This window comes from Panthera uncia, chromosome D1 (assembly GCF_023721935.1).
Source record: "Panthera uncia isolate 11264 chromosome D1, Puncia_PCG_1.0, whole genome shotgun sequence".
In the NCBI taxonomy this organism is placed as follows: domain Eukaryota; kingdom Metazoa; phylum Chordata; class Mammalia; order Carnivora; family Felidae; genus Panthera; species Panthera uncia.
The window spans coordinates 72593686-72616608 of record NC_064808.1 but is presented as its reverse complement, the minus strand read 5'-3'; the positions used below and the strand labels follow the sequence as shown (position 1 = coordinate 72616608).

Below are 22923 nucleotides of genomic sequence, written 5' to 3'. Positions count from 1 at the left end.
CCCCACACCCACCCCCCCCCCCCCCCCCCCCCCCCCCCCCCCCCCCGGAGATACTGCCCAGTTTGAGAAGTCACTCCATCTGGGAAAAGCCAAAGGCACCTCCATCAGGTGTTTATAATTCCTTCCAGTCCAGATCCACTTTACCAGTTTGGGATCATTTTTGCCAAAAGCAATGTTGCCTAGTAACACAGGTAGCATCTTTTCTTAGCAGGTTACTAGGGGACTATAGCTAAAGAGTTAACCGAAGATCAAATTCTCATACGGAAAGGGAAAAAACTTTCATTAACTCCACACCCTCTCCTGAAATAATCGGCAAACAAGTCAAAATATATACTCTATTAACTTGGCTTAGGTCAAATAAAGAAACTCATAAAACAACATGCAGATAACGACCTTCTTCCAAACCAATTTACAAATTTTTAGCACTAGCATACAACATCTACGAGAAATAGGAAATTCTCCAAATCAAACCATCTAGATGAACTGAAGGATAAAATAGCATTGTATCTCCTCACATTTGAAAATACCTCTTTTTTTAGACTTGACTTTACAGTGACCACTTAGGAATAAAACATTGTGTCAATTATCTATGTAAAATTGTAATTTTGACGTATTAAAAGTTTACATATTTCTTTCAAAGAAAAACACAAAATTCAGAAGGCTTAAAAGGAAAAACTTACAAACTTAACCAAATGGTAAAAAGCCTGAGTACTGGGGCACCCGCCTGAGTGGCTCAGTCAGTTAAGTGTCTGATTATGGATTTTGGCTCGACTCAGTTTGTGAGTTTGAGCCCTGTGTCGGGATCCACGCTGTCAGTGCAGGGCCTGCTTGGGATTCTCTCTCCTCCTCCTCCACTTGTGCATGCTCTCTCTCTCTCTCAAAATAAATAAACTTAAAAAAAATTATGATTACTATTGGTAGAAGCATAGTTGTGGCAACCGCTTTGAAAAGCAATCTGGTAACATTAACACAAAATTTAAACGTCCTTCTGACCCAGCAATTACACCTGTAGGGCTTTATCCTACGGATATACTTGCCTATGGATGTACTTGCACGTGTACAAGTTACCTGGCTGGCATCCAACTAAAATGTTCATCAGGGGGCACCTGGGTGGCTCAGTCAGTTGAGCGTCAGACTTCGGCTCAAGTCATGATCTTGTGGCTCTGAGTTTGAGTTCCACACCAGGCTCACTGCTGTCAGTGCAGAGCTCACTTAGGATCCTCTATCCCCCTCTCTCTGCCCTTTCCCCACCTGCGCTCTCTCAAAAATGAATAAATATTTAAAAATACAATAAAATGTTCATCAACAGAAGGCTGATTAAAAGTCATGGTACATACAATGAACACAATGAAGCTGTAAAAAGAATGAAGTAAATCTGTACGTAGTGGTAAGGAATGCTTATTCACCAATATAACCTAATGCAATTCACCAATATAATATTTAAAAAAAACATGCAAATTGGGAATGACTGCTGATAGGTATAGGGTTTCTTTTTGAGGTAATGGAAAATGTTCTAGAATTAGTGATGATATACAACGTAAATAATATACTAAAATCCACTGAACTGTACACTCTAAAATAGTAAATTTTTTATGTGAATTACGTCTCAATATTTTAAAAGCGCACAATATTGTAGGGAAAAAGTAGGATATATATGCTTGTAAATGCACAGACTTTCCTAGAAGGATGTGTAGAAACTTTTTAGATGCTTCTGGGAAGTCCTAAGAGAATTACTTTCAACTTTAAATAACCTAAGTTGACCCCAGCTATAAAAGATGAGGAAAAGGGCATTCTACTACTTCCTTTCCCTCCTGATGCTGTCAAGGATACATCATCAACAACCCTTCTTCTCAGAAGTTTAGAACTTTTACCCTGGGCCCTGAAACCATAATCTCACATTTGTTTGGTCTTGTAAACGTAAATAACTCGATGCTGACAATTTTTTTTCTTTTCCACTCCTTTGTACTCTTTCTCGTAATGTTTTACAGTGGAAAATTTTAAGCAAAAGTACACAGATTTTGCATATATAGTAATATATACGAAAGTAATGCAATGAAATACAATGAAAGCCAATGGCCCCATCACCTAGCCGTAACAGTTAAAATGCATGCCAAACTTGTTTTACCTTATTCAACGGCTACTCTCCCACCACACTCCAAATCACCTCAATTATTTCCTTATTTCTCTATGGTATAGGGGAAGAAAACCATGATCTACCTTCACCCCACCAACTTTTCCTGGAAGTTGCAAGACTGATTTCCATTGTGTATTCCTTTATCTTCTATATCCGATCTTTTACATCATGCTCCCTAGCGATTTTTCATTTTTGAAAAATAGTGAATTAAAGTCTCTATATTAAAAAAATAACAATTGGGGCGCTTGGGTGGCTCAGTCAGTTGAGCGTCCTTCGGCTCAGGTCATGATCTCGCGGTCTGTGAGTTTGAGCCCCGCATTGGGCTCTGTGCTGATGGCTCAGAGCCTGGAGCCTGCTTCGGATTCTGTGTCTCCCTCTCTCTCTGACCCTCCCCCGTTCATGCTCTCTCTCTCTCTGTCAAAAATAAATAAAACATTAAAAACAATTTTTTTTAAAAATAACAATTTAAGGGGCGCCTGGGTGGCTCAGTCGGTTAAGCGTCCGACTTCAGCTCAGGTCATGATCTCACAGTTCGTGGGTTCGAGCCCTACAATGGGCTCTGTGCTGACAGCTCAGAGCCTGGAGCCTGTTTTGGATTCTGTGTCTCCCTCTCTCTCTGTCCCTCCCCTGCTCATGCTCTTTGTCTCAAAAATAAACAAACATTAAATAAATAAATAAATAAATAAATAAATGAATAAATGAACAAACAAACAACACTTTAAGGGTATTATACTCTCCTACTCCTGAGGGTGGTGATTTTGTTTTCACTGTGTTTTGCTCAACAGAGAGAGCACAGTGGCTAGTTAGGTCTGCCTGAAATAAAGCAACTAAAACTTGAAACAGAAAAGGTACTCACCGACATTGATAAATGTTTGCTAATGGCTCTCTCAGACTGACCTGGGGAAGGGGACTTAACTATATCCTGTCAGTTGTTAATTTTAGTTTTTAATATTTTATTTGAGAGAGAGAGAGAGAGAGTGCAAGCAGGAGAGGGGCAGGGGGGGGGGGAGAGAGACAGAGAGAGAGAGAGAGAGAGAGAGAGAGAGAGAGAGAGAATATACCCAGCAGCCTCCACACCCAGTGCAGAGCCTGACATGGGGCTCGATCCCATAACCCTGGAATCATGAGTTGGACTGAAATCAAGAGTTAGTCGTTTAACTGACTGAACCACCCAGGAACCCCAGTTGTTAAATTTCAAGAGGCTCAAACGGAGGCCAAAATGCCTTCCGTGGCTACTAGCTTAATTTTATTAACTTGGTTTATTCTCCCCAGATTTATTGAAATATAATTAACACACATCATTGATTGGTTTAAGGTGTATGTAGAACATGATGATGTAATAAGTGTATATATTTTATGAAATGATCATCGTAGTATGTTAACACCCATCACCTCATAAGCTGCCCATTTTTGTTCCTGTGATAAGACCTTTCAAGATCTACTCTTAGCTACTTTCAAATATACAACACAGTATTCTTAACTATAGTCACCATGGTGTACATTAGATCCCAGAACTTTTACAAATGGAAGTTTGTACCTTTTGCCCACCCCGCCTCCCAACCTCTGGCAACCACCAATTTGTCCCGTGTATCTTAGCCCGTGATTTGTGAATGTAAGTGAAGGAGAGTGCTTCTCTGTGAATGGTCGGGACAAAAGTCATTTCACCCCCTTTACAGACACAGCTCTCAGCCCCATTTTAAGGGCATAATCATGAACTGGATTAGACACAGGTTTAATCCTCTAATCTCCCCCGCCAGGAGAGCTACAAAACTTAGGCTGTTTTAGGCACAATATGGAGAGTATAGGCTCTAATGCAAACGGCCCTACTCACTTCAAATACCCCAGACTCGCCACCGCCTCGAGCAAGAACTGAAGCGGACCAGAGTGTAAGGTGTGGCCGCTCAATGATGAGGCTCATTTTTTGCCGCAACTCAAATATGTGACATTTACCTTACGGAGACTACTTCAGACATTCTTACTTCTCATTTGCACAAAACCTCTACAGTTGATAGAATTTACTGGAATGTTATGGCACCGCAGCAAATAAAACCCCAAATCTCGATATAATCATTCAACAAACATCAATATATAAAAAGCAACTTAACGTTTGAAACGAACAACTTATTTTTGACACTTACTTGCATATCTGTTCATAACCTTGTGATGTGATTAAAACCTTCACACTAGATTCATAAACATCATTAATATTCGACCAGTGAGCCTGTATCTGAGGGTCCTCGATGCGACTTGCCAAGCTGTCAATGGTTGCAGCAGCTCTTTTAAAGAAAAGAAGGTGAAAATTTTAAAAAGCTACCATTTTAAATAGTAAGATTATAAATCACTTTATTAATGTTATGGCTATTTGAAAACGGGAGGACTACTTTTTAAAAATACTACATTTGAAAAGGAAAGACCTTTCTTAAAAAAAGGTTTATTTCCTTTGAACTCCAATTTGTTTTCTCTCAGGAAAGCTCATCAGAACACAGGAAGAAGGGTACTTTTAGGGTATATGCCTCAGGTCTGAAGAGAATAGAGATCATTCATGGATGTTAATATTTGGTCCCTGGTAACAAATGGCACACCCACTGTGGAGGCCCATTTACTATCACGGAACTACAATCATTTTCCTGAGAAGCCAGGGAGCCTTTCTGCACCATGAAAACCTTACACTCCAAGATAGATAAATATGTACACGAGAAATACGATTTAACTCCTCATTATGTACCACAGATCATAGTAAGTGCTTTCGTGAACTGTATCGTTTCATCTCACTAACAACCCTGTCAAGTAGACACTATGATTATCTCTATTTTTCAGTCTAGCCACACTTAGTAATTTGCCTAAGGTGACACAGCCATAAGCTGAGGTATATAACCGGTAGTCTAACATACTAGTCAAACAGCTACTACCCAGAACCAAAGCATAATTCATGACACTTAATGAGACTACTGGAGGTCTCCGGTTTCTAGTTATCTGATTCCGGTACTTGATTGGGAAGAAATGCAAACTGCCATTGAGGACAAAAGGCCATTTACATAAATGGGTTTGGGGTTTGCTCTTTTACTGCTTCTGCTCCAGTACTGGTTCCTTTCAACCTCTTAAACTTTCTCTTCCTTTTCTGGGATTCGTTTCCTGGACAGAATTTCTTCCAAAAATTCCTACAGCAGACAGATATGTATGTGAGCACTGATCTTAGCATTATGCCTCAATAAACTGGAAATAAAAAGTATCTAGTGACTGAGAATTGGTAAAAGAAATCATGGAGTGTTTACATAATGGGGTATTGCATAGCTATTAAAATATCTCTGAAAAGCATTTAATGAAAGATAAAAACATTTATAATATTAAGTGAAAGCAGGATATAAAATTTTGTGATTCCAGATTTTCCTTTTTTTTTTTTTTTTTTTTTAATTTGAGAGAGAGCACGAGGGGGAAAAGAGAGAAAGAGAGAATCTTAAGCAGCACAGAGGTAGATCCCACAATCCCCAGCACATGACCTGAGCCAAAATCAAGAGTCAGACACTCAACTGACTGAACCACCCAGGCGCCCCGATTCCAGATTTAAAAAAAAAGATACACATACCCTAGCACACATATATATCAAAATACATGAGCATGTTAATAACAGGTCTTGCTTGTGTATGGTATTTATACAGATGGGGTTGATACGTTGGAAAATTATTTTATAACTGGGGAACGCAGGAATATTTTTAAAGCTTTGCTGCCTCCAACACTATAACAATACTCTGAAAATGTATGAGGATTCCAAAAATAGCTACCTTCATTCCCCCAACTTTAGGTTAAAGGTTTTTATAACTGAAACGTACAAATGAAAGTGACAACAGTAACCTACCCTATTTTATTGTTTATAAGGAACTTCTGCGTATATTTCATTTGACCCGAAGACCAGACTCCTATATCCCTAACTGGCAGAGAAATAGGTGGAGGGTCATAGATATGAAAACCAAAGTTAGTGGAGCGCCTGGGTGGCTCAGTCAGTTAAGTGTCTGACTCTTGATTTTGGCTCAGGTCATGAACTAGCGGTTTGTGGGATTGAGCTCCACGTCCGGCTCTGCACTAACAGAGCGGAACCTGCTTGGGATTCTCTCCCTCCCATTCTCTCTGCCCCCCGACCCCCCACTCATGCACATGCTGTCTCTAAAAATAAATAAACTTAAACAAAACTAAAAAAACAAAAAACGCCCCAAAGTTAGTTAGCAAGTAACTGAGCCCTGTTTTTGTTGTTGTTGTTTTAATGTTTACTTATTTTTGAGAGCGAGAACACGAGCAGGGGAGGGGCAGAGAAAAGGGGACACAGAATCTGAAGGAGGCTCCAGGCTCTGAGCTGTCAGCACAGAGCCCAATGTGGGGCTCTAACCCACAAACCGCACAGAGCCCCACACAGGGTTCGAACCCAGGAACTGTGAGATCATGACCTGAGCCGAAGTCGGATGCTCAAACAACTGAGCCACCCAAGCGCCTCCTGAGCCCTGGTTTAAGCACATTTTTTTACCCCAAATTTCTTATTCCTTTTACTGCACCATGCTGTCTTCTCAGAACATGTCTTCCTAATTCATTTTACTACAAGCTTCAGGCTTAGGTTTCCATTTAAAGACTACACGTGTATGTGCCATTAAAACCATGACTTGCAGAAGAGCCTGGGCGGCTTTGCCAGTTAAACATCCAACTTTGGCTCGGGTCATAATCTCACAGTTCTCGGGTACAAGTTCTGTGCTGACAGCTCAGAGCCTGGAGCCTGCTTTGGGGATTCTGTGTCTCGCTCTCTGCCCCTCCCCCACTCACGCGGTCTCTTTCTCTCAAAAATAAATAAAACATTAAAAAAAATTTAAAAAGAAAACCATGCCTTGTATTAGCATGAAAAAAATAAAAATCAAAATAAACACTCATCCACAGCACAGTGTGCCCACACCTGAGAGTCTGGAATATTATCAAGGCACCATTCTAAATGAAGTAAAAAAACAGCTCTCTTCACCAAGGAACACTACTAAAATACAAGAGCACCTTCAACATGTTTCTTTTTTTCTTTTTTAAAGTTTGTTTATTTGTTTTGAGAGATTGAGAAAGAGGGAGAGGGGGAGAGAGGAGAGAGGAGAGAAATCCCACGTAGGACTCAATCTCATGACCCTGCTTCCAGATCATGACCTAAGCTGAAATCAAGAGTCAGATGCTTGGGGCACTTAGGTGCCTCAGTTGGTTAACCATCCAACTCTTGGTTTTGGCTCAGGTCATGATCTCGCTCTTTGTGAGTTTGAGACCCGCATCGGGCTCTGCACTGGTACACGGGGCCTGCCTGGGATTCTCTGCCTCCCTCTCTCTCTGCCCCTCCCCCACTTGCACTGTCTCTGTCTCTCTCAAAATAAACTGAGCCACTCAGGCGTGCAAACCTTTAGCATTTGAAGAAGGCACGTTTAAGTACAAGTTCTTTTGTAAACATAAAACTTTGGATTGCAAGTAACTTGTTCTGCTAGTGTTCCCCAAGAGAAGCAAACGCTTCTAACAAATATTAACTTGATAAACGAGCGTGTCTTACAATTCGAACAGTATGTGACACCCAGTGTGACATGATCACAACTGAGCCAATGGTTCCTGAAATTCGCTTTGATAGAAGAAGAGTGCTTTGGATGACAAGCATGTTTCCAGAACGAAACGCTCACAGACCAAGGTTTTCCTGTCGTGTGTATGGAAGCAAGAAAATGAGCCCCAGAGCTCCACAGAGCTGGGCATGAACCCTGATTTTGCTACTCTTTAGAAGTCTCACTTGGAGCAAGTTGTACAACTTCTCTAAGTTGGAACCTTCTCATCACTGAAAATAACTAATACCACCTGATGCCAGAGAACAAAAGCTAGAGAAGTCAACATATGGGAAAGCACCTTCCCAAGTCCTAAAACGTGAGACAGCCAAAAAAAAAAAAAAAAAAAAAAAAAAAGATTAGAATCAGTTCAGGAACAAGCATCTCCTGGATGGGTCACTGAAGAAGGTGTGGGGTTCAGGGCACACTCCTAGTCAGGTGCCTTCCGAAACTGCAGCCAGCGTCAGAAGCCATCTTGTAAGTTACATGGGCCCTGAAGCTAAGTCTTCCCCACACCTGACAAGATCATCAGTGTCAACTCTTATCCCACACCCCCCTTCCTGGCACAGAAGGTTACAGCATGCCAAAAATAATGCATAGGAAGTAAGTAATAAAGGAAAAATGACTGAAGCTTTGAAGAAAAACCATTACTTTGTTCATCTTTACCTGCTCCTCAGAAAGATATGCTTTGCTTGTTTAATTATTTTTTCCAGAAGCCCTTCACTGGATTGTAATGAATTAATCTCGTTTTTATCAAAAGCCTGGGGACCCGAAAGTCTCATTCTCTTGTGACCAAAAGGTGCGCTTGCTGGATGGGGCATCGTGATGGAACTCAAGGTCTGTTTATGAAACTGTAACAAGAATAGCCATTTTCAATTAATTTCATACCGAAGCATAACTGACATAGAACGTGTTAGTTTAAGGCAGACAACATCATGACCTGATGTTAGTATATGCTGTAAAATGATTCAAAATAATCCTAGTTAACATCTGTCACCGTAAACAATTGCAAATTTAAAAAACTTTTTTGTTTCTTTAAAGCAACTAATACTTACATATTTAAGGCAGGGGAGGCTGGAATACATATTTCTATTGAGTTTCTCAGGGGATTCTTTTGAAATTAGCCTAAACTGTGAGCCAGCACTCTGCAAACACAGTTCTAGTTAACCTGTAAGCAGAGTATGTCCTGAAACACCTATCCTGTTCACAGGCTCTGGCATGACCCTTTCCCCATCACTCAATCAGAATCACTTTTCCCTCTGCACCCTGCACTCTGCACACTTTCCTGGTGCGTCCGTATCAAGCTTGAGGTTTATTTCTACCACTAGAAGCTAAGCTTGTGAACACAGACTGAGAATTCTGATTATCGGCGTATTCCCCCAACACAGAGCAAGGATCCTTCACATCACAGACGGTGAAAGCCATCACTAGGGGAATAACGAGGACTCAGCAGAGAGGAGCCTATGCACATTCACCGCACTGGGTATGCTTACCAAAACGCAAGAAGAGACATTTATTCCATTACCTCTCTAATTAGTAGATGCAAATTATGCTCTAAGACATAAAGATGGTCCTCCGGACTTTGCTTCTCAGTAGCACATTTTTGGGATTTCTTATCATTTGAGGAATGGCACAAAGAAATCAGTAACTGCAAGCCTATTTATAAAAAGAAGTAGGACAGATGCAAATAACCGAAGATACAGAAAAGCACAACTGTCTTCATAAAGTATAATCACAGCCCTTTCTCAAAAGAGCATTCTAAACTTGGAGATCAGGCTTCACGATTACCATTTTCACACCAAAATGACTATTCAGGAATATAATAAACCATCACGTATTTTAATAATTCAAGTTCTATTGACCTACAATGTGGCTGTTGACTTTGAGCTGTGGATAAAGAGAGTTCAACAGAAACTGTATGTTAATTAGTTTCTTCTTGCCTTTAAATTAAAAACAAAAAACACAACACCATTTTTGAAAAAACAAAAAACACTTAGTTGGGGCGCCTGGGGGACTCAGTCAGTTAAGCGTCCAACTTCGGCTCAGGTCATGATCTCACGGTTCATGACTTCCAGCCCCACATCAGACTCTCTGCAGTCAGCACAGAGCTTGCTTCCAATCCTCTGATTCTGTTTCCCTCTCTCTCTGCCCCTCCCCTACTCCATGCTCACTCTCTCTTCTCAAAAATTAATATTAAAAAAAAAACACAAAAAACCTTGGAAAAACAACAACAAAAAACCCCATCAAGTGGGTATCTGGTCGTGCTGATTAGAAAAAAGACAAATACTCTTCCTTGCTGTCATGAAAGCATGGATGGAATTTTTCACTTGTAAAACCCATTCCTTTGACAAGACTCAAGAAGCTACATCTCACAATTTTAAAAACAAACAAACAAACAAAAATCAGTGACATGGCTTAACAACAAATTGATCTCCAGGGCAATTCCAACTGCTCTTGAATAATAATATAATTAAAATCCCAATTTCCACAAATTTAGGAATATTACAGGTATTTAACAACCACTGTCTGACTGACATCTTATTTAGCCAGTAGGACAGGATCACTGGGAAATAGTCCACGAACGGTGTCAGCAGACACCTCAAAGCAACTGTTGCTGAGTAACAGCCTTGCTAGTACACGTTTTTCGCGTATGTGGTTTAAAATCCAGGAGTGACACGACTTAGGACACAGACTAGAATTGGAGACGTGCTGTGTCTTGCGCGCTTTATGAGCCACCATTATGGACAGCATGCTACCGCTTTGCCCTTACTGTTCCCTCAACGCAGCCAAATACGTAACTAGCCCCTCTGCCCTGTTCCCCAAACCACAAAGTCCTATTTATAAACTCAAAAGGGTTGGCTGCTCTTACTTGGAAAGGGCTGAGAGATAATCTGGTTTTTCACCACAATGTGAGGGATCTGTGACTTAATTTGAACAGCTTCCCGAGAGAGCTGCGCAAAAATTTCTTTACACAAGAGAACGTTCTGTGCTGCTTCTAATTTCGTCTGCCAATGTGGGGAACCTGAAAGACAGGGCACATATGTATATATCAATTATCTGACCGGATTATGCATTAATTCGCTTAAGTGGGGACTTGAATGCATACGACAAAAGTTCAGAAAACACTGTATTACAGCATATCTTTCCCAAAACTCAAAAATTTTCCTTTCATTTACGTAGAAAACTGGTAAAGAAGTTTGATCTTAAAAAAAAAGATTGCACAGCTATTCACCAACGGTTAATTAACGGATTATAAATAATAAATTTCCAATTGTCCTTACTCCAGAGTACCAACTTTTCCTCTCTACATTTATCACCAGTTTATTTGGGAATGTAAGACAGGACCAGAAGTTAGAGGACAGAACATAACTACACCTGGTTTGGATTTGGGCAAAGGTCGTTTGAAGAGGTTGACTGTGCCAAGGTCACCTATGTCTGGAGCCTGTTTTTGAATTGAAACCTATGGGACAATAAAAACATGAAAAAATGTTAGCAAATTAACTTCTGGGTGAAGAAATTACTAAAACATACTTTAACAAGGGGCACCTGGGTGGTTCAGTCAGTTGAGTGTCTGACTTCGGCTCATGTCTGACTTCGTCTCAGGGCATGACCTCACAGTTTGTGGGTCTGAGTCCCACATCGGGCTCTGTGCTGACAGCGTAGGGATTCTCTGTCTCCCTCTCTCTCTGCCCCTGCCCTGCTTGTGTGGTCTCCCTCTCTCAAGAATAAACATTCAAAAAAAAAAAAAACTTCGGCAAATACCTTGATATATGCAGACCCCTCTAAATCACTAGGAATTTGTACATCGAGGGGACAGTAATCTTCAGGTATCTTCTTATCCAGATCAATATCTGTATTCTTTATTACTTCGAATGTACCGTGATGGGGAAAGAGAGATCCTAATGGGGTATTAAAAACAAGAAAATAGAAACAAGTTAACGCATAAATTTAACATACCTTAAGTATATAATATTTCACAGGTGTGCTGTTTTAAAGGAGCACATGCACCCCAATGTTTATAGCAGCACCATCAACAATAGCCCAAGTATGGAAAGAGCCCAAATGTCCATCGATGGATGAATGGATAAGGAAGATGTGGTGTGTATAAATATATATATATATATATATATATATATATATATATGTATATATATATATATATATGTATATATATATCTGCACCGTCAGATGTGTATAAATATATATATATTTATACACATCTACAATGGAGTATTACTCAGCAATCAAAAAGAATGAAATCTTGCCATTTGCAGTTACGTGGACAGAACTAGAGAATATTATGCTAAGCGAAATTAGCCAGTCAGAGAAAGACAAATATCTTGACTTCATATGACTTTTTAGGATACAAAACAGATGAACGTAAGGAAAGGGAAGCAGAAACAATATAAAAACAAGGAGAGGGACAAAACATAAGAGACCCTTAAATACAGAGAATAAAATGAGGTTTGCTGGAGAGTTATGGGTTGGGGGATGGGCATTTTAAATGGGTAAGAGAAATTAAAGAAGACGCCTGTTGGAATGAGCACTGGGTATTACACATAGGGAATGACTCACTCGAATCTACTCCTGGAATCATTATTGCGCCATATGCTAACTTGGATGTAAATGAAATAATTAAGTAATTAATTTTTAAAAATATGTAAAAAAACCAGAAAAAAGTCTTGGTCATCTTGAAATAGGATTTTACCTTCAGAATTCCCCAGTTTACATCAAATGCTGAGACACTTAGGTTCTCCGGTACTGACTTAAACCACCTCACCTTGCCTGCTTTTAATGGTAGGACAACGATGGCTCCCTCTGGCAAATGAGTCTTTTTAAACTATCTCTCTCCTGTTATCACGGTGATCACAGCCAGGGCTCCTTGCTTTATCCCTTGGCACTCAAAGCTTTTTTACTCCACTGAGCTGGGAGTCTTGTAAACCTTTACTGTGCCGCTACTCTGAATACACCTTAGTGGCTTACAAGACAGCAGCATGATTACCTCCGGAAACGTATTATAGGTCAACAATAAAAAGTTTGTACAAACAGATGTGAATTCAAGATCATCAAATTTTGGTATATGCCAACAAAATATATTCCTGCAACCTTGGTAGAATGGGGCAAAAGGCAAAGTGTTTTCACCACTCTCTCCCTTAACCCAGGATGTGACAACAGCTTAGATGACTTAATGGAGAAAAAAAGAATTAAGGTGAAATGGAAACATTTCTTTTTCCTTTTATGCTCAGTTTTTTTTAACTTTTTAAGCTTATTTTTATTTATTTTTTGAGAAAGAGAGAGAGCATGTGCAAGAATGGGGGAAGGGTAGAGAGAGAGAGAGAGAGAGAGAGAGAATCCCAAGCAGACTCTGCACCGTCAGCACAGAGTCTGACGTGGAGCTCGAACTCCCAAACCATGACATGATGACGTGAGCCAAAGTCAAGAGTCAGATGCTTAACCGACTGAGCCACTCAGGTGCCCCTTTTGCTTAATTTTCAAGGGTTACAAAGGAGCCCCCGATCGAGTCCAGTCCTAGCTCCTTCATCTCTGACTAAAATGTCAATTATGGTTCAGGGTGTGTTAGCACATAAGCTTTCTGTTAAATGCATCTAAAGATTTTCAAACTGAATCCCTCCCTCTCTCTATATATATATATTCACTTATAAGGCTATATGAGTAATTTTAGCTTATAAGGCTTCTGTGTACAGAAATTAAAATTTCAAAATGTAACCTGTAACTGAGAAGCCATACATTCTAGCCATACACATAAACATCACAGTCAACCCTGTATAGTTTTGTGACAAGCTACAGCTTAAAAGGACCGTTTCTAACAATGATCTATACCTGCGCTTCTGTAGCTCAGATCTCCAAGAATTTTATCTCCAACTTTTCTGAGTTTCCAGTGTTGCCGTAATCTCAAAAGCTCAGAGTTGAAGTCTCTTTGCAGCTTATTTTCTTGGTTTTCAGTGACTGATTTGGTCAATCTTTCTGCCCCCTTCAGTAGGATCTGTGCCGCTCCAGCCAGCGACTTCTTTTTAGATATCAACTGCAGTGTCTGAGGGTTCTAGCAAAGACAATCCAACCATACAGTTCTGTATTTGTAAATGATTTCAACATTTCTCAATAATAAAATACCTACTCAGGAGAAAACTAAGAAATTAAAGAAAAGCACTGTTTTTTGAAGAATAACAACCTTAACGATTTCTCCCGTCAACTCAAATAAACTCATGTTAAACCACAAACACCACACTGGACTACAAATCAGAACTCATGTGAACTCTGCCCAGTCTAGATGGGGTTCCCCTCTCGTGTCGTACAAATGCCCACCCCCGGCCCTGTGTATACCCTTCTCTGTAATCCCTGCTTCAAAGTCACCCACGATGGCAAGACCCACTATGTCCATAGACGCTAGAACAATGCTCAGCACCTACTACTTGATTTCTGGAATAAATGAATCACCCCAATGAGTACAGCTGTAAAATTACATGATGGCAAGCTACCAATGTGCCTTTGGAATAGACTGAAGCCACACAGCATTAAAATTCATGCACTTCACTGAAGGCTGATTTCTGGAAAACTGATGAGATAGCATAATCTATGTATTATATGTACATACCTAAATACCCATTAATCACCACCGATTTGTGTACTCTAGTAACCGGATACACTTCCAAATGAGCCAAATTTAACAAAAGAAAAGTCTTCTGGCTGCATGAATCAAAATCACCAAGTTTCATAAAATGTCACAATAATCACTTGTCAATTTTTAAAATGTAATACATTTTAAATTTTCTTAATAGTTATGTTCCTTAACTCTACGTAGCAACAGCAGAATGGCAGGTCAGCTGTGCAAGAGAAAGAGCCAGGAATTCTTTCGCACTACAGCGTAACCAAGAACGGGGAAAATTCCCATCCACAGGTTTAAAGAATAGTGCTGGTCACAATAATCTTTGGACCGTATCAGGGAAGTGAATTCTAAATTCTTGGAGAGATCAAGAAATTCCTGGAGACCCCTCTCTGGGAAGAGCACAGGTAAAGGCCGTGGGCTAGGAATAAGGAGCCAGAGTTGTGGTCTTGGCTCTCTAACCACGGGCTGTGCTGCCTCGGAATGTGTCACGCATCCCTCTGGGCCTCGGGGTTCTCTCTGTACAACGAAGGAACCAGGCTGAATGATCTCTAAGAAGTCTTCCAGCATGGCGTTTCTAGATTCCGAAACTATTACCACATGAGTAATTACATTCAACGCACTTTACGTACAAATGGGCAAGAACAACCATTACTTCCTCTTCTCGCCATTAACCTGGTCGTGGACCTAATGCTGCTTTTCCTTGAGAACCTCCCAGATGGCCTCCTTAATTTCAGACTTTCCATTCACGTGCATCCTTCTGTTGCCTCCCTTTCATCCTCTCATGCTCAAAAATTAAACACGCTCTTCCTCAAACTGCAACAATCTCACCTAGCTTTCACAGTTTGGCCTTTTTAAACCAGGCCCTAGAAACAGGTTGAGGGGAAAAGTGAGACTCTGAAAAAACTCACTTGCTGAAGGACCCAGGGCTAATGACGGCAGAGGAGGGATTTGAACCCAGGTCTGTCTGACTCCACAGCCATTTCACTATCACATTTTTGTGTAATACACTGCAGACCAATGATCCAGGCTGTAAGAATTTGTTAAGACCTGGGAAACTTTCAAGTGTTATATTATTAATGAAACTTAACTCCTCTAAGGGTCGCAGGACCATTAATAAAATGACAAATAAAGGAGCTGCGGTTTCACACCTTTGTTTTGAACCAGTCTTCACAGCTTCATCTGGACTTAATTTTGCATGAAAGGCAAAGAGCACAGAAGGCACACAGCCTGAAAAGTGGTCCTGGGACTCAATAAAATGGTATCATTATTCAGTTAAAGCCCACGAATACCTGTTTTGGAGGAAGTGCATCCTGAGAGACGGGATCAAGAGTCATAAATTTTTTATCTCTAACAATACTAAGGACATCATAGAGAACACACATCTCTGTCAAGGCACTTCTCAAATTGTTCCTCACGGAGTCCCAGGGCCAAAGAGAAGGTTGAAATTTTACCAGCCCTAAAAAGAGAAAGAAAAAAAGAAACACACAAGGTATGAGTTACACTGACTAGAAGGCAGAAATCTCATGAGATGTTGTAAGTACTAAAAGAACAATGACTTTCATTTCAAATCGCTTCCTGTTTTATCCCATTCCACGTACCCTTTCTTGAATCTTTGCGTTAATATTTAAGCTAGCATTCCTACAATGGCAAAACAAACATGATATCTAATTTCCACAGCTTAAATCTAACATTCCAACATTACAGGTAAGCATTTCAGTATTTTTTTTTCAATATATGCAAGACTTTTAAATAACCCTTTTCTTCCAGCTTTTAAAACTTGAGTAACTGGAAGGGTGCCTGGGTGGCTCAGTTGCTTAAATGTCCAATCTCGGCTCAGGTCATGATCTCACGGTTCGTAGATTTGAGCCCCGTGTCAGGCTCTGTGCTGACAGCTCAGAGCCTGGAGCCTGCTTCAGATTCTGTGTCTCCCTCTCTCTGCCCCTCCCCTCCCCACACTCTGTGTCTCTCTCTCAAAAAGAAACATTAAAAAAAAAAAAAAAAAAAAAAAAACTTGAATAACGAGAGAATTTCCAAAATACATTAAAGTACAAAAATAAAAGTGACCTACAGGGGCACCTGGGTGGCTCAGTCAGATAAATGACTTGACTCTTGATTTTGCCTCAGGCCAAGATTTGGCTTAGGTAGGCTTGGGTAACATTCCTGAGTTCAACCCCACTTTGGGCTCTCTGCTGACAGGGAGGAGCCTGCTTGGGATTCTCTCCCTCGGCCCTTCTCCCCGCACTGCCACGCACATGCGGGCTCTCTCTCTCTCCCTCAAAATAAACCTTAAAAAAGTTTTTTTAAATGATCTATAAGGGCAGCATTCCGATATTAAAAACTGTTAACATGCCTTCCAACCTCACTTCATTAAATTCCACCAAATACATGCTCATTATATAGAGTTCAAATAGAGTTATAGAGTAAAAAAGTAAAAGTCTTCCTTTGTTCCCCATCCCTAGTTCTTTCCCATCCTGAGAAGTAATCAATATTAACAGTTGAGGTGTATCCATCCAACTGTTTTTCGATGCATTTATATACATTTACTTCCATGTTTCTATTACTTGGTTTTTTTTCCTCACTTATATGTCCTACAGCTACTTCCATGTCAGTACATAGATCTGTTTCATTCTTTTAATGCTATTTGACATTCTGGAGCATAGCTGTACAGTAAGTTTAACCATTCCTATTTAACGGACATGTACGTTGCTTTCCATAATGTCAGTAATGGTAAACATGCTGAACACACATCTGTGTACATGGACAACTTTTTTTGTAGGTTAAATTCCTAGCCATGATTTAGTAGGTCAAAGGAGATACACATTTAACATTTTTGACATACTGAACTGCTAAACCTTCCAAAAAGGCTTTACCAATTCACATTTCCAACACTGGATACTATGTTGCTAATGCACCAGAATAGTGTTTTAATTTGCCTCTCCCTAATTGTGAGATCTGAAGTCTTTTCCTGTGAGCTGTTTATGCCTTTGGGCTGTTTTTCCAGTGCCTTGTCCCCCCCCCCCCCCCCCTCCAGTTTGAAGGGAATCTTTGAATAGCAGGGATATTGACTACTATGTGTCCTGTATGTTGCAAATACTTTTTCCAGTCATTTATTTTCTTACTTTGTTCAGGGCACCTTTTTCGGTTATTATTTTAAATTTTTATGTAATTAATCCCTTTGTCTTTATATTTTCTGTATTTCCTATCTTGATTAAGAAGGTCTCTTCTAATCCCAAAGTTTTATGATTATAGTTTCCTTCCAATTTTTACTTTATTCTCTTCATTTGTATTTCAATCCTTGTGGAACTAATCTGAGTGTGAAGTAGGAGGCAGTATTTGCTTTTTAATCCCAAATGGACCCCCAGTTATCCTAACACCACTGATTTGAAATGCCATCTTTAAATTCCCATTTACACATACCTAAATCATTGTGACTATTTTTTATCCCTGACAATAATGAAAATCCAAAACCCATTCACACTTTTTCTATAATTCTCTCCTAACCAGTCTCCCTCCTTCTAGTTTCATTTTCCCTGTAATCCATTCACTACATAGGATCCAGAATAATCTTTTTTTTTCTTAATTTTTAAAAAATGTTCATTTGTTTTTGAGAGAGAGAGGGAGACACAGAATCCCAAGCAGGCTCCAGGCTTTGAGCTGTCAGCACAGAGATCCACGCAGGGCTGGAACTCAGGGAGCTGTGAGATCGTGACCTGAGCCCAAGTTGGACGCTTAACCCAATGAGCCACCCAGGTGCCCCAAAATAATCTTTTTTAAAACAGAATCATCAGTCTACTTAAAATCCTTCAAAAGCTTTCAGCTGGCTTTCTAATAAAAGTCACATGCTTATCTTGGCCTACTGGCTGTACACGATTTGGTCCCAGCCTACCTCTTAGACTTTATCTTATATTCCAGTCAATACAGACCTCTCTCTCTTTTCAGTAGGTGTAATTAGCATCATCCACATTGCAAAGGGAAGCAAAGTAACTCGACTAGACGTGGCAGAGCCGCGATATGAACCGCAGGCTTCTTCACCAAGTATGCCCCATAACAGACTTAAACGCTTCATCAGTGACAGTGCCTCAAATGCTCCAATTCAAGAAAACGTGCAGAAGGATAAGGAGTATTAGGAGGCAGGCAGCGCCCTAAATCGTCAGGTTGTGAAAAGACCACAGTGAGCACGATCACTCTTCCGCACTGAAGTTACTTTCAAAGTTCGCCCACGCACCGCATCTCGACTAGCACGGGAGACGCAGGGTGGCATTACCTGGGCGGGTACCGGGGTCCCCAGACCGGCCCGCGGACTGGAGTAGCACACACGGGCCTTACCTTCCTCGTCGTCCTGGTCTGCGCTGGACCCGGCGCCAGCCCAGTCCTGCGCGTCCCCCTCGGCCCCCGCCGCCTCCTCCTCCTCGGAGCCCGAACCCTGGCTGAAGTCGATCCGCTGGGCCAGGCGCGCCAGGTTCTGCGACATGGACAGCGGCTGCAGGTACGTTTCAGTGCCATCCAGGCCCACCTCCTGGACCTGCTTCTCGCAGGCCGACTCGATGCTGATCCGCACAGCGCGCACCCCAGACATGCTGGCGGCGTCGGGAGGACTGCCGCGCGAGCCAAAACCCGAGGTGGGAAGGCGAGGCGCCTCCGAGGAAAGCCCGCAAGCCGGGAACCGCAGTGCTTCTGCGGACCTCCGGAAACCAAACGCCGCGCTGGGGCGGGAAACAAAGCCGAGCGCTTGGAGGCTTTCCCAGAATGCACTGCAGCTCCCCGCCCCCGCTCGGAGTCTCCCGGAACCCGACTGGCAGGCGCTGGCTCTCCACGCTTCCGGGGGGAGCGCTTCCGGTGAATCCCAGTGCAGCGCAGGGAAAAACTTCCTCGTCTGTAAGGAGGCGTGGCCGGCAGAGGGCGGTGGGGAGGGATCTTAGTGCCGAGGGCGCGGGCGGGCTAGTCTGCGTTTTGAAAGTTACTTGCTTGAAGCGATGGAAGGTGGAAAGCTGGAGAAGGCCGGAAAGAAGTCGGGAAAAGGAAATGAATGGGTCCCTGGGTCTTAGCAATGAGCGTCCTTCGGAGAATGTGAGATTTGAGGGATTACACCTCAAGAAACATGTCTGAAGAGTGATAAAACCGAAGACGTAATTTGAGGAAAACAATACATTGTGCTTATCACTACTTAAAAATGTACCGCAGGGGCGCCTGGGTGGCGCAGTCGGTTAAGCGTCCGACTTCAGCCAGGTCACGATCTCGCGGTCCGTGAGTTCGAGCCCCGCGTCAGGCTCTGGGCTGATGGCTCGGAGCCTGGAGCCTGTTTCCGATTCTGTGTCTCTCCCTCTCTCTCTCTGCCCCTCCCCCATTCATGCTCTGTCTCTCTCTGTCCCAAAAATAAATTTAAAAAAAGTTGAAAAAAAATAATAAAAAAAAAATGTACCGCATAGTTTATTATGTTTTCCCATTAGTGGTAAACTCCTGGAGAGGGACTATCTCCAGCAAGCTTAATAATAGACACTGGCATGTAATATGAGCTTAATTTTTACTTTATGCCTGAGTAATGGAGATAAGCAATACTTAAAGGGTTAAGAAGCAGTGGTAAAACTTAACAGTCTGAGTGCCCGACACTATGTCATAAGTATTAATTCCACAGAGGAGGACAGATATCGTTCATTCTTCTTGGACTAGCAGGCCGCTCAGGGTGTGTTCTTACGGTGATGGCCGAGGTACAAGAGAGAGGTTTTGCCTGCATTACATGTCTAACAATCACATGGCCCATGGCCAAGCCTAAAAGTCAAGGATAGGAGAGGGGACACTCAGCCTTTTCAGTTGCAGAAACTGCAGAGTTACATGGAAAGGGGGTATGGATAAACGGAGGATCAAGGCCAACAATCTGTCACATATGGAAAATAATCCAGTTACATTCCATCTCACACCATAAATAAAAATTCCAATTGGATTAAAGATCTAAGTATAAAAAAAAAGTGAAGTCTTCTGCAGACTCAGATATATATATGAGGCTAAGTCCTGCTTAAAGAGAAGTGTTCTATGAAAAATTATTTGTCACATTTTGAGGGTTCATGGAGCTCAAATCTTCCAAAGGGAAGAGATGAACCATCCTTAAGGGGTGAGGAGACAGAGATCTGCTAGGCTCTCAATTAAAACTCCACAGAACACAAGGAATAACAGGCTATAAGCAGGGGTGGCCTGAGTCTTCTTTAAAATGTAACCCAGAGGGGCGCCTGGGTGGCGCAGTCGGTTAAGTGTCCGACTTCAGCCAGGTCACGATCTCGCGGTCCGTGAGTTCGAGCCCCGCGTCAGGCTCTGGGCTGATGGCTCGGAGCCTGGAGCCTGTTTCCGATTCTGTGTCTCCCTCTCTCTCTGCCCCTCCCCCGTTCATGCTCTGTCTCTCTCTGTCCCAAAAATAAATAAAAAACGTTGAAAAAAAAATAAATAAAATAAAATGTAACCCAGAGTGCCTCGGTGGCTCAGTCAGTTAAGCAACTGACTTTTGATTTCAGTACCTGACTCTTGATTTCAGCTCAGGTTTCACGGTTCATGGGATTGAGCCCCATCCATGTCAGGCTCCACCCTGACAGCTCGGAATCTGCTTGGGATTCTCTCTCTCCCTCTCTCTCTGCCCCTCCCTCGCTCACGGGTACTCTAAGTAAATAAATAAACTTAAAAAAGTAAAATGCAGCCCTACCCTATTCCAGCTCAGTCTCTGATTACACTGAGGAAATGGGTCTCTCACTTTATCTACCTAACAAAAGAAAGATGGAAACCCTCACCATGGAAGATACCTGAACACACAATAACCAGCAAATAATAGCAGTAAATGTAAAAAGGCAGGCAAGAGTGACTGATAATAAAAACCTAAAACAATAGGAACATATCCATGGATGATCAAAACATTGGAGATGGTAGGCAAGAACTTTAAAATAACTGAACAATAATGTTAGATGAAAATGGAGAAAATGGATGAAAGGTTTCAACAGAAACTGGAAATGATTTTCTAGGCTATTGGTTTGATTGTCATCACTGTGCCAAAACCACACTCTTACTTTCACAAGTTTATAAATAAATTTTGATATCAAATGCCCTTGACCTTGTCGTCTTGAAAATCACCTTTGTTTATCTTGGCCCTTTGCTATCCCATACATTTTCCAATCAACTGGTTCTATGGAAAGGCCCACTGGCATTCGACTGGCATTGAATTGAATTTATAGATTTGACAAGAAAGGCTTCTGATGCTTCTATGATATTGCATTTTCCTAGATAGAAGTATTTATTTTTCATGTTTTTAGGTTTTCAGCAGTTTTATAATGTTCCCCATGATGGTTATATATAATTTTTGGTAAATGAAAATATTGCTATGTACTTTTGAGAGCATTGTAATTGATATCTTTTTCAAATTTACATTTTTAACTATTTCTTATTGGTATGAAGAAATGTAACGCATTATTATACATTGATTTTATACTTTGGAATCTTCTTGAATACAGTCTAGTAATTTCACTATAAACTCTCTTGGGTTTTCTAAGAATCAATCATGCTTTCTGCCAAAACTGTTTGTCTTCCTTTTCAGTCATTATTCTTTCTTGTTTGCTTTTCCTGGCTAGAACCTCCAATAGTTGATGATATTGGACATACTTGTCACGTTTCGAATTTTAAAGTAAACATGGCATTAACATAAAACCTTAGGGGCAGAGAGAGAGGGAGACGCAGAAGCAGAAGCAGGCTCCAGGCTCTGAGCTGTCAGCACAGAGTCCGACACAGGGCTCAAACTCACGAGCTGTGAGATCATGACCTGAGCCGAAGTTGGATGCTCAACCGACTGAGCCACCCAGGCGCCCCAGCCTCTTACTGCTTCTTAAACATACCAAATCCCCTCCTATTCCTGGACCTTTGAATCTGCCAAGAAGGATGTTTCTCCAAATAACTTCATAGCTCACTTTCTCATTTCTTTCAGGTCTTTGCTCAAGTGTCTCTTTATCAGAGTCTTTTTCTGATCTCCCTATATAAAATGTGTAATAAGGAAACTAATTCCACTTTTTATGTTTGACTGCTGACCGCTGTTAGGCCTCACTCCCCTCTCTTCCCATTCTGCTCCATATTTGAGCAAGCCTGGCTCCTCCTTCTTTGACACTTGTGGGAAATTTAAACTGCATATGGAACTATCACCTTGGCCCTAACTGTTCATTACCACAGAAACCCCAAATCAGGCTCCTTTCTCTGTTCTCTCAGCCATTTTTGGACCTGCTTGGGAGCTGTCCTGCTTTCCCCAGAAAGCCTCATTATGTAAGCGGCAAATCCTTTCATACCCTGTTGGGGTGTATGTGACTTTATCAGTCTTGACACCCAAACCTAATTTGGGGTGATGAGTCCATCCTGTCTCATGTGGGATGGACTCAACAAAATAGCATCCTCCTTGGGGGCGCCTGTGTGGCTCTGTCGGTTAAGCGTCCAACTCTTGATTTTGGCTCAGGTCATGGCTCAGGTCATGATCTCACGGTTTGTGAGATTGAGTCCCACCTCGGGCTTTGCAATGACAGCATGGCTCGGGATTCTCTCTCCCTTTCCCTCTGCCCCTC

The 22923-nt window shown here is 41.5% G+C and overlaps 1 protein-coding gene and 1 non-coding gene across 3 annotated transcripts in view; both read right to left on the bottom strand.

Moving 5' to 3' along the window:
- Positions 1–19303, bottom strand: part of MED17 (mediator complex subunit 17) — a 23642-nt gene extending 4339 nt beyond the window's left edge. Inside the window, exons 1-9 of one of the 2 annotated variants that reach the window (XM_049653726.1) lie at positions 18677–19303; positions 15640–15806; positions 13567–13786; positions 11488–11624; positions 11101–11185; positions 10595–10747; positions 9251–9381; positions 8392–8576; positions 4273–4410 (exon numbers count right to left, since the gene is read on the bottom strand). In XM_049653726.1, the coding sequence (XP_049509683.1) occupies positions 4273–4410; positions 8392–8576; positions 9251–9381; positions 10595–10747; positions 11101–11185; positions 11488–11624; positions 13567–13786; positions 15640–15806; positions 18677–18926 (1466 nt within the window). In that variant the 5' untranslated portion in view covers positions 18927–19303. The remainder of the gene's footprint in view (positions 1–4272; positions 4411–8391; positions 8577–9250; positions 9382–10594; positions 10748–11100; positions 11186–11487; positions 11625–13566; positions 13787–15639; positions 15807–18676) is intronic. The other variant, XM_049653736.1, reaches the window with a different exon arrangement.
- LOC125917679 (small nucleolar RNA SNORA46) lies at positions 14523–14658 on the bottom strand. The gene has a single exon (XR_007456264.1). It is a non-coding gene; the product is annotated as a small nucleolar RNA SNORA46 (small nucleolar RNA).
- Positions 19304–22923: the final 3620 nt, after the last annotated feature.